Genomic DNA, 16,568 nt, shown 5'->3' on the forward strand with positions numbered 1-16,568 from the left:
ACGGGTTCGTGCCCCGGTCCGGGAAGATCCCACATGCCGCGGAGTGGCTGGGCCCGTGGGCCGTGGCCGCTGGGCCTGCGCATCCGGAGCCTGTGCTCCGCGGCGGGAGGCCACAGCAGTGAGAGGCCCGCGTATCGGGAAAAAAAAAAAAAATTGTAAACCTAGTATCATGGTTAAGAAGTACCTTAAAATATATATAATATTAAGTCATATATATATATTTATATGTAATATATAATATATGAGATCAGATATATAGAATATGTGTAAATGTGTTTATATGTACATATATGCATTCGTATTTATAACTACATATCCATATAAATATAATTAGTCTAGCATAACTTTGTTATGCTATCTGCATATTTCCAGTTTTTCCTTTTGTGTGTGTGTGTATATATATATACACATATATATAAACATATGTATATGTTTAGGGGCTTTCTAACTGTAATTATATTACCCATCAATATTGATCAAATATAAGTTTGGAAAATATTGACAATTTAAAAAAAATTAACAATGCCAAGACACTTAGAAAATACAGTTTTGCTAAATTTTTCTTTCCTGTTATTCCCAGTTCATTGTTCAGGTTGGTTCATTCTTCTAATTATGCCACAAATATATCATGTGCTTTCTTCAACTTATTAAAAACATCTCTTCATTTTGAATTTGTATGCTACAAAGTATGTAGGGATATATGTCATATCTTACAGTATTCAATTTTATACTACTCTCGGTCTTTATGTGTTACTATTCTCTCCACACCTAAAATTTTACAGTTCTTAATGACAGGGATTATATTATTTTAAGAGTAATAAATGGGCATCAACAAGCTGAGCAAGATACTAATTGAGCTTTCAACTACTCTTAAAATAATTTATGATGACTTATTATGTTTTCTGTAATTGAAAATGTCATCTACAATGACATAAATGTCCAGTCCACGCAAATGGTAATTTTAGGTGTAAGGTGTGATTTTCAACAGCAAACATTCTAGTTAATAAACCAAGTAGAGAAAAGTGAGTTCCCCTGGCTTCAAAGAAGATGGTAGTAACTCTGAGTTCTTTAGCTGTAAGGAACTAAATTCTGGCAAAAACTGAATGAGCTTGGAAGAAGACCCTGAGCATCAGAAGAGACTGCAGCCGCAGCTGACATCTTGATTTCAGCCTTATGAGATCTCGAGCAGAGGTTCCTGCTAAACTTTGCCCAGACTTCTGACCCACGGAAACTGGGCTATAATAGGTGTTGTTTTAAGCCACTAAGTTCGTGGTAGTTTGTTGTATAGCAATAGAAAACTCATATAGGCAGATAGATAAGAAATATTCCTTAAGAAGATGTATTTCTAAAGTAGTGTGATTGATGTTCTTGTAGCAACCTAATATAGTGGCTTTTAGATTTCAGGCTAGAAAAGGATGCTTTTTACCAGTGGTGAAAATGATCTTTACCAGTGGTAGAAGAGTAAGTAATACAACGATGATTGGAATATTTGACAGCAATTGAGGGTCCATTTTAGATGGTAGGAAAGGATCAGTATGATACAGTGATTCCAGCTGTCGGCCCTACCAGGGCAGATGTGAATGTACAGGAAGGAAGTACATTTTTATATAAGAAGGTAGCATAGAAGTCTTACTGAAGAGGGAACTTCTTGAAATCTGTGTATATGTGAATTACAGATACAATGAAAGATTCACAGTAGAGACTTATCATAGACGTCAGGACAAGATAGTAAGATGGACATAGAAAGCTTAAAAAAGATCTGTGTTATAAAATTAACCCAGGTTCTAGAATGTGGTAGAAAGCCTCAACAGTAACTGAAGACAAAATGAGGTTATTTTTTGGATAAAAGATCATTTCCTAAAACAGTTGGTTTAGGAATCCACATGGAATTCCTGGTTAGGAATTTTCTAGTTGGGAAAAACAGAGTCCAAGAAAACTGCCATACAGCTTATCAAATTTTATAAAAGACAGCTGTAACAAAATGTAGTTCTTAAATGAAATTATAATATAAAATTTATGTAATTAGAAATTCTTAAACACAGAGAGGACAGGGTGCAGAATTTTGGAGCTGAGTTCCTTGCATAAAACCAGGAGCTGTGAAAGACAGATGCACCTATCCATGAAAAATGGAATAAAAATGTATTGCTCACCAGCCAGAGGAAGCAGCAATAAATGGATATGATATAGTCTAAGGTTCTTGCATTGTCTGGAAAGTAGTAAGTTAGTCATAAAAAATAAATAAAAATAAACCAAGTAAAAATGCTTGATTTATTCTAGGTTGTGTAATTATAATTTTTTGATAACAAAAAAATCTTGCTTTATAGCCAGAAACTGACTTCTACCAGTGAGAGAGATACATTTATAAATAATATAAGTGTTCACTATAGTAGATTAGAAATAATGACCCAAAAGTCAACTCAACATGTGATATAGAATGTCTTCCTCGTCATTAATTTGAAAGCAAAGAAGCCACCCAATATCTGGGTACTTCTCTAAGGACTACTCTGCCTGTATTTTGCAATAGTTAACCACACAGCCTTAAAGATCAAGTCTTATGAATTCTGGATAATTAATTTAGATATAAATATTTGGAGCAGTTAATTTTTTCTAAATAAAACAGAGACATTGTTAAACAGCAGTGCATGTATAGATTTATTTAATTATATAAAAAGAATGAGTGAAGAGCTATGGAGATTTATGATACTATGACAATTTGAATTTCAGAGCACTTTGAAGTTGCCATTAACTTCTGTGTATAGCCATGATTAATTGCTAAACTTTATTTGAAGTAAATCTGAAAAATGGAGACAATAAGATGATAATGCAATGTAGTTTTTGGTAATTAAGTAATTCACAATGCTTTATAGGGGTTGCAAACTTAAATACCTACGGTACCATGCAGGTGACATAAAAAGATGAAAATGGAAACACAAAAAGTGGGGAGCAATGGAAACGTTGAATTGTCCTATGGAAAGTTCTAAGTCTCATGAAAAGGCTTTCATATTAAAGATTTCAAAACTGCATGTCAACTAAATCATGTCTCTGGGCCAGATTCTGTTCATGAACTGCCAATTTGAAAGTTTACTTAAGATATAGTAACCCTGGGGGTTTTGGGGGGTTTTGTTTTTAATACATGGGCTGCATGATCATTGTATACAATATTAAAAGTAGATAAAAACAATATATATAGAAAAAATATCTAAACTAGAGATTCAATATTTTGATGAATTTTCTTCAAGTTTTTTTTTCCATGTATCTTACATAGTTGTTGTATTACTACATATTGCTTCCACAATGACTTAACAAAGGTATTCTAGATATTATAACATTTAATATAAACATTTATTTTAATATCTGTATCATAATATATTTTGTAGATAGGTCATAGTTTACTACCCTCCTCTTATTGGCATTTACATTTTTTTTCAGTCTTCTAAATACCATGGTTAACCTCTTCTAGCTTTAATTTTTAAATTTTTATTTTCATTTGTATATTTTTCCAAAAGTAAAATAATCAAGTTAAAGTATATGGACATTCTTAAAGAGCTTTCTAATTCCCAAATTATTCTTTAAAATTTATCTTCTTCCCAAGAATTGACAGGATTGTCTCTTTGCTAAAATACCTTTGCCAAAAATAAAAATTATTTTTGTAATCTTTGCTAATTTGCTAAAAGAAAATCATATATTTATGTCATATGATTATAACAACACTTGAATGACAAAGCTTTGCTAAAACAAAGCTTGGTATAAATAAAAATGTTAGTTCTTTTGGCCTCATTGCTTCCCAGATGGTATCTATGAAAAAATCTTGAAATGTAAAGAAACCATATGAGTAGATTCCAATACTTCTTACAGAACATATGCTGCTTTCTATTGACATATTTACATTTAGGTCGATAAAATTCCCCAGTGGTGTCTAATCATGGATGTGACAAACACATTTATAAAAAGAAGTGGTTAAAAATAATAGCTGTACTTTCACAGTTTAGGATAAAAAACACTGATGCTTTGTGAAATTATAAGATGGCAAATACAAAATAACTATGTTTTGGACATAGAAGACTTAAAATGCACATGGAAAGATCAAGTGAATTGTTCCATTACTTTACTTTTTGGGGACTTTTGATTTGCTCTTTGACTGAGCTCACTTTACCAGGTCTCACTGGGGCAAAATATTTTAGAGTAAATTGTTCATGTTCTGGAATTTCTCATTCTAGCCAAGATAAAATTTTCCCTTTCATTGTTATATACCTTGGGAGTTAACAGGCATTCATAGCTGAATGATTAAACCATGACAGGTATGAGATATCTGCATAAACTCAAATTAAGCTCCTATTAAAAACATAATCTGCATGAAGTATGAACACATATGCTTTCTGTTTTCCTTGGTTTATACCATTAATTTTAATGATGACAAAAAGCAGATGAATTATGTCACTGATGTTTGTTTGAGGAACCCAGATAAATTCAGATCCCTTAAATTTAGAGGGCAAATCCTATTTAATCCAGCTGTAGGAAGTGTATGTTGTTACTGGGTGGACAACAAATAAAGTGATACTGATTTCTCACAAACTTGGAAACAAAGTAATTTCATATATTTTTCTGCAGATAAAGTTAGAACTATGTTAGTTTTTTTCTACTTGTCTTTACTGTATTAGAGTATAATGTGGGGACTATATTAAATACAGTGTTATCTGTCATGGTCAATTCAGTTAAGATTAATTCAGGACCTAACGTATGCTTGAAATACAAGGAAAATACAATTAAGAGATATTATTATAACACTTTATGTATGATGTGTATTTATAAAGTAACATGGTGTGCAAATCAAACACAAAAAATAAGGATTTTAGAATCCCTCCATTTATTACTGGTTATGGAAATTGTTTACCTGACTCTGCTATATAGTATGTGACCTCAGGCAAGTCATTTTTTCTCAGTCTTTGTTATTTCATCTGTAAAATTAGTGTTATCACACTATGTACTTCAAGGGGTATTGTAATGATAAAAAAGTAAATACCTATAAAGCACTTAGGAGAGTGTGCATGGCTAATATTTGCTTAACACATATTACCTATTACATTATCATAGATAATGAGTTATCAACATGCTATCATAATAAAGATGTACCACTAATAGTGAATTTAGAATCATTAAAATTATAATGAACTAAATTTCTATATGGTTTAAATATGCTTTCCTATGTTAATTCACATATCTCATTGAATCCTTGAGGCAAGTATGTGGAGTGTTTTCATAGATAAGAATGTTGACACATGAAAGAGATTTTTGAAACTTGTTTTAGAGTTTACAGTTAATAATTGGCACAAGGGGTTATATAATCTAGATTTTATAATTATTAATAATATTTTTGACCATATCTACCTTCAAATTCAAATAACAACAACAAAAAATCTGGGTCGCAGAAAAGCCATATAATCTCTGGAGACAAATTTTAGAGGTAAGATTTCTGCTTTACTAAAGCAATGCTTGAACAGACGATAGAAATTGAAATCAATGATTTTAACCATTCCTACTTACATTTAATCTAGAGATAAACTTTATAGAAATGTTGTGTACCCTGATGATATTATCCTTCTTTCTATTTTGGATCCTCAGAGTTTCTCAGGAACAGAAATTATATTCAGTGAAAAAAGTCTGCATAGATGTAACTAGAAAGGGATCACATATTATGAATATTAAATTGGACTATATTTTATATAACTGGAATATTTTTATTTAATTTAATAAAATATATTTTTGTCAAAACAATTATCGTATAATTGGCTTTTGCTGAGAAAAATTTACTTTCCAAAGTGTATATTTGAAAAATATTGGCAATTATTGAATAAGCATAATTATAATTATTGACTCTAAACATTTTAGCATCAAATGACTACATTTGGGATTTAAAACCAAATCTTGTAATTATTGTGCAGCTAAAACTACTCAAAAATATTAATTATCAATAATATGAGAAGAAGGTATTAGTATACTCAGTTCTAAAAATCCTTACAAGTGTATAGCTTTTCCTTGAGCTTATCTTTCACTGAGATTCTTTTTCAATTAGCAGTCAGTCATTTACTTGCAGCAATGTTTTATTAGATTGTAGAGAAAAATAAAGTTCTAATGTAGTATGGCTGCAATCATAGTGAAATCAAAGACAGGGCTCATATATTATAATCAGGGCAGAAAATTATACTTGCTTTATTCACATAGCACTACTTTTTAAATTTCCCAGCCCTCAGTGACAGATACCAGGGTTACATTTCTTTTGTATCTTCCCACAATGTATATTGTTAAATAACTCTTTCTGACAGGCTAATTTTTATGAAGTTTATTATTCGTAATTGCTCTTATATTCTTTTGAAGAGCCAAGGCCTCTTAATAGCTCTCAATTTTGAAATAACCATGGAAAATGGAAGATTTCATACAGGCCAGGAAACCAAGTTTGAATGATTAGAATAGCAGAGGGATTGGGGCTGAAGTTCAATAGCTGAATTTATAAAAATAAATGAATACCAAATAATAGTATGTAGAGAATGAAAACAAAAATGGGTTTTAAAAGTCTGGATAATCCCTGTATTATGTTCAAGGACAGAGCCAAAGAACAACAGAAGCAAATGTCCAGATTCAGAGGGATAGGATGAGAGAATCATACCAAGTTAGAAATGGAAAGGTCTTTGTAGAATAGCTGATTTGGAAACTCTTGCCATGACTACATAAAGTCAATAAACCCTAAAGATTGCTTATAAAACATACGTATGCTTAGCTTCAATTTTCTGGAACAAAGAATCCATAGCTTCACTGGAATATTAAAGGGAATTCTGATGCAACTGAAGTTAAGAAACGTGAAATACAAAGAAGCTAAATGACTTGACCATCGTAACACACAACATAAAAAATTCCTTTAAACTGCCGTAATGTGTAAGAAGAGCTAATTCTCCCCTCCCCAGGCTATGGCAGTAGGTCTTTTCCTGTCACAAGGCTCATGTATCTTTAAATCATCCTATGCATCACTGTCAGATTCATCATAATATTGCACCTCTTTGATGCTATTGTTCTCCAGCTAAAATTATCGCCGTGTCATGAATGCATGCTAAATTGCTTATTCTGGCACAGGAAACTATCCACAGTTTGATTTCAAATTTATTTATCCACCTTATCTCTTAATATATGTATACAGTCTTCATTGTCTAAACTCAATTTTATGTTACTTATCATATGAATTATATCTATTTTGAGGGGATTTTGTTCATGCTGTTTCCTCTAGATGGACTAACCTGCATCTGTGCTTTCCTCTGCGCTCTCTCTATGAGCTCCTCTGGCCCTCTGCACCCATAACCAATGAACACACAAACACACACATGCGTACTCCCAGATACACTCACCTCCCATCAAAATACATTTTTAAAGGACTAAATCAAATAAAGCTTTTCTTTATATGCTGAAACATAAAATTATCTATCCCCACTTTGAACTCCTGTAGTTTCCAGTTTCTACTATCATAGGGTACATCTCATGCAGTTATTTTTTTAACGTAATATTTATGGTAAGCCCACTTTCTTATATAGTGGTTAAAAACATGGATTTGGAAAGAGTTCCGTTATCAGATTCTTACTCCATCATTTATTGTCTTTATGACTTCGATTATTAAATGGAAAATGTCTCTGCTTCTCATCTGTAAAACTGGCGCAATAATAGTAGGGTTGTTTGAAGATTAAGTGAAAAGACATAGATGAACTCTTAGGGCATTATTAACACTTAGTATGTGTTCAGTGTTAAGTGAAATAGCTACCAAATACTTTATAAACATTGTAATAGCATATGTATATAATATTATTATTATGTACTTTTTATTGTAATTTCTTGCTCGTTGAATTAAAAATTAGACCTTTCACGTTCATGTTCCAAACATAATTCTTACATAGTCACAGATCAATATATATTTACTGTACATATTAATATTTATATAGTGTTTCAGAAAACATGTAAATTAGAAAGTTTCTAAAATAAATATAGAAGCGCAAATCCCAATAAGAAGTTATATATATTTTATAAGTAGAAAATTGTATTTGGCAAAAGCCCAAACAGCTTCTCCAGTTTGATGTTCCAGTAGCCAACATCACAGAGATACATGGAGTAATTTCTGTAAGTAAAAACTGGTCAGGTGAAACAGTTATCCTGGAATTATGGAGCTATTACATTGATAAGAAGATTTTTGAATTTCTACAAAGGACAATTTTGATAACTTTTCCCTGAATAAAATGGCTGTATTGAAAGGAGTAAGCTGTAGTTCATCAGCTTACTACAAGGTCCAATGAAAGTTAAAGAGGAACAGGGATGTAAAAGCAAAGGGATTGTAACGTTATGCTCTTTGTCATTAAATTTTATTTTTTGTCTTTTATAGTAAGAGTAAACTCGTATTTGAAGTGTATAACAAGTATCAATAATCTATTAATAGTGACACATAACAACACTAAAAAATTAAAGATTATCATGTTTCTTAAAACTCACTTTAAAGCTAGGTTTAATATTTAAATTTTGTAGTCTGGCCTCTACTGCACAATTGTGTTCATATCTGTGTCATATCCTTGAAGTATTAGCTCCTAGAGTCCAGGGCAATGTCCTTGCTATTCCTTGGATATAGTTTTTCTCTAGTGCACTCGGTCACACAGTCACTCATTTATTCATTCTTTTTTTCATTGAGCTTTAACTCAGTGAAAAGTTCTATCTTAGTATTTGGGAGAAATATAATGAATCAGATTTTTCCCTCGCCTCAAAAGTATTTAATAGGAAGAAAAGAAAAATGTGCATTATTGAATAGCAAGGTTGAAGGTAACAAATGGCACAAAGAGATTATGAATAGATTTCTATACAAGTTCCAGGGAGAAAATATTTTTTCTGCTGGGGAAAAGTAATGAACATTTAATGGACTGGTATTATGACTTAAGCTTTAAACAATGAGTGAAATTTTTGCCTGCATAGATTAGGGAAAAGTAATTTGAATGAAAGAAGGATGGCATATAAAAAAATACAGGACATGTATTTGTTCATCTGTTCTGCCATTAAAAGTTACTTAGGATAATCCCTAGCTAATAAAAATAAAAAACTAGTGATTTTACTATAATCTTTCCTTGTAGATTTCATGAACTTTTTCTACTGTGATTGTGTTCTGAAGACAAATTTTCTTTCCCTAGAGGGCCTCTAATTTTCAGTTCTACTCTTTTGCTGCTAAGGGATAGGATCTAGAGCTGTGTTGTCCAATAGAACTTCTGTGACAGTGGAAATGTTTGCATCTGTGCAATATTGTATTCACAAATCTCATGTGACTGTTAAACACTTAAAATATAACTAGTGTGACTGAGAAATAGGATTTTTAATTTTAATTAATTTAAATTGCTACATGCAGCTCATGGCTATTAGAATTGCACAGCATAGATCTAGAGTCACCTTTTTAGGAGAAGTAAATCCGGATGAATTTTATCCACAAGTAGATCTCCTTTGGGTAAAATATAGTATGTCACAGTATTTCCTATGAGATCCTATTACGTCCCTTCATTGCTGAAGCCAGTAGTTTTACCCAGTATTGTCATTGCTTGTGTACTATTGTTAATTAGGATATGCACAAAGGAAATTAATAAACTATCCAGGAAGCTCTGAAGACTTCTACTAGGAAGTAACTTTTGAATTTAATCTTAAAGGAAAGGAAGTTCACCCTGGGGTTGAGGACGGGTGAGCTGGGGATAGTTCAGGCAGAGATGAGAAAAATATGGTGTGACCAAGGAATACTTGATAATTCATTAGAACTGGCAAACAAAGTATCTTTGTAAAGAGCAGGAGAGGAGAAAGAGCAATTTGAAAAAATTTAATAATGTATGTTTTAAAATACTGTCCCAGTATTGGGTTTGATTAAGTTTATATAGTTTCCCACCCAAAATGGTTATTCTATCACATATACATAGGATTTTCTTTTCTTTTCTTTCTTACAAACATCATTTATGTTTTAATCATTAAAACAACTAAAATTGCAGCTTTGTTCCCTAAATTTATTACTTGGACAAGATTGAGATTTAGGAAATTTATTGCCATGATGTCACCACTGGTTTATAATTTATAAAACTTTGGATTAGACATTAGCACAGTTATTATTTCCTCTAATGTCTTACCTCACCGCAGTCTAATAACATTCAGGAAATCTAGAAGACAAAGGGGAAAGAGTGGTCTTGAAAGCTAAAAATAGTTGCTGAAAACTGATGCAATCATGTAATAAAATATGGCACAATAACTTATATGATATGCTCACAGTATCTGCTAAAGCAATTAGAATCCATGCAGCTAGATTTCTGTTCATGTATTACTAAAAATGAAAAGTATTTCAGCCCAAGTAAGAATATAAGCTATGTGGTTTAATTGTATACATTGGTCTTAAGATTTTTGGTCTTATTACTTGCATATGTGATCTGTTTAACACTCTTTAAAACAGAAAATCATTGAGTAGCAATCAGATTTCAAAAAGTCTTCCAAGTACAGCCAGACAGTTGTCTACGTGATATGCTACGTATGACAACAGAGAATGTACCATTATATTAACACAGACTTCTTTTCCAAGGGGTCAGTGTTTTCACACATCTAATAGGTCTCGTGCACTAGATAACAGAAACAGCAATATTGGTGTCTCTCAATCACATTAAGTTCATCAGACGTATTAAATGGTAGCCCTTTTTAATTGAGAATTTTTATACATATTATATATATATAACATCTTTATTGGAGTATAATTGCTTTACAGTGGTGTGTTAGTTTCTGTTGTATAACAAAGTGAATCAGCTATACATATACATATATCCCCATATCTCCTCCCTCTTGTGTCTCCCTCCCAGCCTCCCTATCCCACCCCTCTAGGTGGACACAAAGCACGGAGCTGATCTCCCTGTGCTATGTGGCTGCTTCCCACTAGCTATCTGTTTTCCATTTGGTAGTGTATATATGTCCATGCCACTCTCTCTCTTCCTCCCAGCTTACCCTTCCCCCTCCCCATGTCCTCAAGTCCATTCTCTATGGCTGCGTCTTTATTCCTGTCCTGCCCCTAGGTGCTTCAGAACCATTTTTTTTTTTTTTTTTTTTCATATATATGTGTTAGCATATGGTATTTGTTTTTTTCTTTCTGACTTACTTCACTCTGTATGACAGTCTTTAGGTCCATCCACCTCACTACAAATAACTCAGTTTTGTTTCTTTTTATGGCTGAGTAATAGTCCATTGTATATATGTGCCACATTTTCTTTATCCATTCATCTGTCGATGGACGCTTAGGTTGCTTCCTGTACATATTATATTTAATGGGTTTTTTTTGGTCAGAAAAGCTTTTGAACTGGACTGTGGTCTAGCTATAGAAATGAACAATTTTCAGTGCATTTTGGGAGTCCAAAGTATTTACATATTTTTAAACATATGTCTTAATTTCTACTGATGAATATATAGGCAGGCATTTCCACTGTAGCTTGAGAGATATTAATCAGTATAGGAAAGAATGATCTTATTTTGGTAACTATAAACAATGAAAAAATAAATTAATATTTTTGAGGGCATACTAAGTATTGTTTTATATACATTATTGCAGTAAATATTCCCAATCAACCCTATGAGATTTTCCTATCCTCCTTTTATAGATGACTGAGCTTCAGAAGGGTTTAGGGATTGCCTGAGGCCCAGATAATAAAAGGCACAGCCAGGGATAATATCCATTTCTGTCTGATTTCAACAGCCTTAGACTCCATTACTATGTGTAACAGGTATGAATTTTACACTACAAACATTTCTATGTAAGAAATATCTTTTAGTTCCCTATTGTGAAAGCAAATTATATTTATTCCAGGCCCCATATCACTAGGCTGGAAAGGAAATTCAATCTTTTACCCTTCAGTAGAATCCTATAAGAATATAGAATAGTTACACTGTAGAAACCCAGAAATGTGGGCAAGAGTTCCGTTTAAAGGAAAAAAGACGGAAAGGAAAAAGGAGGCCAGCTTTGAACACATTACCTGACACCATGACAAAGGATAGTTTTTCATCTTCTCTTAAACTGTAACTAACATGCTTAACCTCTCTTCCTATGAAGTTTAATCCTTTACCTTGTAAATCAAATGTTAAACACGAGGTTTCAAGTACTTTTCATATACCTTGGCATTGTCTTACTAACGTGAATACATGATCCCAGACATCATGTGTCTCACACTTTGACAGATAGCTCCTCTATCTTTGTCAGTATTGTAAAATGTCTTATGAGGACAAGAAATTTATACTAATATTCCTAACAATATTTTCAGCCACACCACCACTTCTCCTTGATGCTTCCTCTAACCTGTGAGGACTAGTCACATAGACAGATTTTAATATTTTCTATCATTGTGGCAGTAGAGTGTATATCATCTACTGAGCATATTTATTTTGGATTATTTCCTAATTTTTATCTAAATATTTCTTAAGATTTCTTCTATGCTTCTTCTTAGTATATGGCAATAAATTTCATATTATAATTTTAATATTCAAGTGTCTGACAATTGTGTATTTGTAAATAAGTTTATAATTTGGTGACTTATGTAACTGTTTTTAAGTAATATTTCTTTCAAGTTCTGGTAGGAAAGTTTACAACAATGCTAACAACTTGTGTTAAATTTTCATATTCTTGTAGCAGTAATATGAGCAGTATTAATAGAATAAAAATAGTGTCTATTTTTTATTTTGTTGCTTTAAAAATACTTTATTTCAATTCTTTAATCCTCACAATAAACATTTGAGATTAAATATCCTTATCAACATTAACTTTTAGAAACCGAAGGCTCAGAGATATTAATTGGCCACCAAAGAACCAGAGCTAATCATTGGCCCAAGGGGGCCTGACTCCTGACTCACTGCCCTTCCTACTACAACTTAGCACAATTCTGAGAAACCCCGTAAATTTTTCACAGTGTAAATTTTAGAATTCAGCTAAAGAACCATCATTGCTAGGGGATAGCTATTTACCAAGTACAGAATCACTGCAAGCAAACAGGAGACTTGGTAATTCTTACAGTAGTAAAGATGGAGAACATTTTTGGTTTGCTTCCTTTTTCACTCTTCTTCCCTAACCCAAATGAATTTTAAGAGTCATAATTTGAAACTCTGCCATTAGCTCCATCAGAGATATTAAATGTTAAATAAAGTGACCCATATTGGCCATAAAATGAACACCATTTACTATCCTAAGAATATAGAAAATGCTTTTATGTGAATAGTAGAGAAATTGCCAAAAAAGGTATTTTATTTCAGTCTGTGGACAAGCTAATGTGCTACTAGAAAATGCATACATATTCTGACCTAATTAATTTCCAGAGCACTTGGTTCTGAAAAGAATGCTCAGAGATACCCCAGTTTATTCCACTGTCATATAGAAGCCTCACATTCTGAGGACAGTGTCTTAGGCATGAGTTAGTTATCTCCTTCTTAAGGATTTTGTTGCAGTGCTTTCTGGCATACTTTCTACCATAGTCAAATGTTCACTTAAGTTTCTGGGTGCTTGAGCCTCAACTGAGCAGACTTCCCTGTGATAAAAATGTGTCACCTCTGTGCTTGTTGTCCTAAGGACACTATCTCCAGGCACACCCATCCTAATAAACAGTTTGGTATTTCCCACTTAGAGAAATTGATAAGGATAGTTTCAGGCACCTTCCACCTTCCAAGGTGTGAGTAATTTTAAAATGCTTGAGGAGCTTGTAAGCATCAAAGTCGTAGGAATGACAGAGTGGAGGACGTGACTGCTATGACTATTTCCTTCTGGAAAGTACATACAGAGAAGTGAGATAGCGTATCTTCTTGCAGACATCTAATATAGTGAGTTGTTATTTTTTCTCTATGTGAAGGAAGTAAAGGAGTTATTTGTTTAAATTTAACATTCTTTCAAGAGCCATTAGGGTAGCTCTTAGCATAGCTCTGTGATAAAATGATCACTCATCATAGCGTGCTTGTCCTTTAGAGTTCACTTATACACTATTGCTTGCAACATGCTAAATGCTACTAAAAATCACCAAGCTAAATAGATATTTGTCTAGTAATAGCTAGGTTTTATCCCCCTTAAGTTATTCTGGCATCTCTAAAGTTTACACAAATAATAATACACCTTGATAGTGCAGAAGAATACTCAACCTCTCTCTGATTAACTGGCATGTTAAAAATACTTTCTATTATAAATAAATTGAATTCTTCTTTTTCTTTTCTACAGGACAACATTTTTAAGCTGGAAGACTCACATTTTGAGAATGGCCGTGGGAAGAGCCCATATGACCCTAAACTGCTGACGGCATCTCTTTTAATAGGTACTCAGTCAACAGTCAGCTAAACAGTGAATTTTCTGTAGATAATAGCCAGATTGCATGTTCCTTGTTATATACCAAGATTTTTCATTATTAATCATAAAATATTTTAGGAGTATGTCAGTTGAGATATTTTCAAATATTTTGAAAATGAAGAAGAAACACTAAATGCTGATTTGGTTATTGTACTATCTAGTCTATGATTCTTTTTAATCAGAATGGTTTAATAGTATCTTTAAAATTGGCTGCTCAATCACTATACATCCCCCTAGACCTTTACAATTTTTGTTTTGTAAAAATATGGTTTTGATTTTCATTTTTTGGGAAGAGGCGTTTCAAGGGGGAATTTTGACAGGTCAGAAGGAAAGAAGGAGATTCACTCCAAGTTGTTAATTGTAGTCTGAAGATTGGTCACACTCTCAGCATTTGGTCAGCTTAATCAGCACAATGCAACTAAATGGTAGTACAATTGACAGAGACCCCTTGTGTCACCTTGAGTTGACAAAGTCCTTCTGTATTCATCTTTTCTGACTTTAGGGCTTCTTCTTCTTTTTTTAATCTAACAAAACATTCTATGCATTTCCTGTGCCCTTTTCTTTAGCCATCTTCCTAGTTCTAGTTTTCTTCTTTTACTTCAACATTGCAGATAGGTGGTGAATGCTTAGCCATAGTTCAAAAGGATAGAAAGAGGAAGATAGAAGTAGGCAGAAGGAGAAAACTTTAGTTTGTATTGAAAAATAGAGAATTTTTTCCACATTCTTTTAACCACTTCTGGACTGGGATTAAATAATACACAAAAAGTGATATATCATTAAACAATTTTTCTTTTTCTTTTTTTGTTTTCTTGTTTTAACTTTTGAGTATGCCAGCAACCTAAAGTACGGAAGATTCTGGGTCATTACCTTACTCCTGAATATATGTTTTTATATAATCATGTAGAAATTATGTAGCTTTTTGTTTCCTTTTCTTTTTCCTTTTGTTTTCTTTTTTATAAAATATAGAAAGTAATTATTTGATAACACAAAAGAATAATAAGTGAAACTTTTCAGGTGTAAACTTTCTAATAAAATTTTGAATAATACATCTAGATTTTTAAAAGGTAAATTTAGGCTATTATTTGACATATAATAATTTCATAAAGTTTAGCCTTTTTATTTTAAAAAATAATCTTTTTTCTATTCAACAAACTAAGACTCTAGTCATACTGACTACAGCATTAACTTGAAAATATATTTTTTCCAGTATTCTCTAGTGTTTATCGCTGTTTCACTGATCCTTTTACTATTAAGAATAAAACCATTACAGCATGAATTACCTCCTCTATTGCTTTGGAAATGTAGACAATTTCAGTCCATTTGATCCATTTATGGAGCACTTTAACAAAAGTTTAAGACCTGAAGGAATGCAGCAAATGTAACACACTTATAATTTTCCTATTCGCAGATGGCCTAGTGATTACGTGTGGATGACTTCCTTAAGTGCACACACAAATTTGAAAACTGTCTTAAACAAAGGGGAGGAGTCCTATCTTGTTTGAACCTGCAGGCTGTACTTATTTAAATTGCATACTGAACAAAAAAAGATAGATACTACTCAAAAAAGCAGTATGTAAAAGTGTGCCTAGAGCAGCTTTATTTTGTGGTATGTTTCTCAGTAGGGGTTTGCTTATTTATTTTAATATTCCACTGAGAAAGAATGATGACAACTAAGTATTACATAGTTCATATGGCGTGCAGCCACACAATGTCCACAAAGAATATGAAACGCTGCAGTTTTGGTTTTATATTAGAACTTCCTTGAAACAGTTGTATAGGTTTGTGAAAAGGAAAAGAGAATGAGGGAAGTTGCATGAGTCAAGGAGAGGATGTATGGCTGGAAAGGAACGGTAGGCATTTCAGAGAAACAGCTTTTAAATGAAAGGCCAGATCTCACCTAGCCAGTACTGTAAAGTAATTGAATAATTTTCAGAGATATTTAGTGCTTATTGACAGAGGAGATTATTAAAGCCAACTTAAGTTAATTTCTGGATCAGTTGAATAGCAAGATACAGAAAAATGAGCAGGCCATACTAGACCTGGTAAAATCCCTCAAAATATTTGTAGCACCATTTTAATTCAAAAGCTGTGACTTCCTTTATTGAGGTTACTTGCTTCTTTATAACTATGCTATAATTCCGCCATGAGTCAGGAAAGAACATAATTTGACATTAGAATATGC

General features: G+C 32.6%; 1 protein-coding gene across 1 annotated transcript in view; it reads left to right on the forward strand.

The window, feature by feature from the left end:
* SEMA3A (semaphorin 3A) overlaps positions 1-16,568 on the forward strand; it is a 231,017-nt gene that overhangs the window by 107,485 nt on the left and 106,964 nt on the right. The window contains exon 5 of the mRNA XM_060156161.1: positions 14,261-14,354. Within this exon, the coding sequence (XP_060012144.1) occupies positions 14,261-14,354 (94 nt within the window). The remainder of the gene's footprint in view (positions 1-14,260; positions 14,355-16,568) is intronic.

The sequence above is a fragment of the Lagenorhynchus albirostris genome, chromosome 8 (assembly GCF_949774975.1).
Source record: "Lagenorhynchus albirostris chromosome 8, mLagAlb1.1, whole genome shotgun sequence".
NCBI lineage: Eukaryota > Metazoa > Chordata > Mammalia > Artiodactyla > Delphinidae > Lagenorhynchus > Lagenorhynchus albirostris.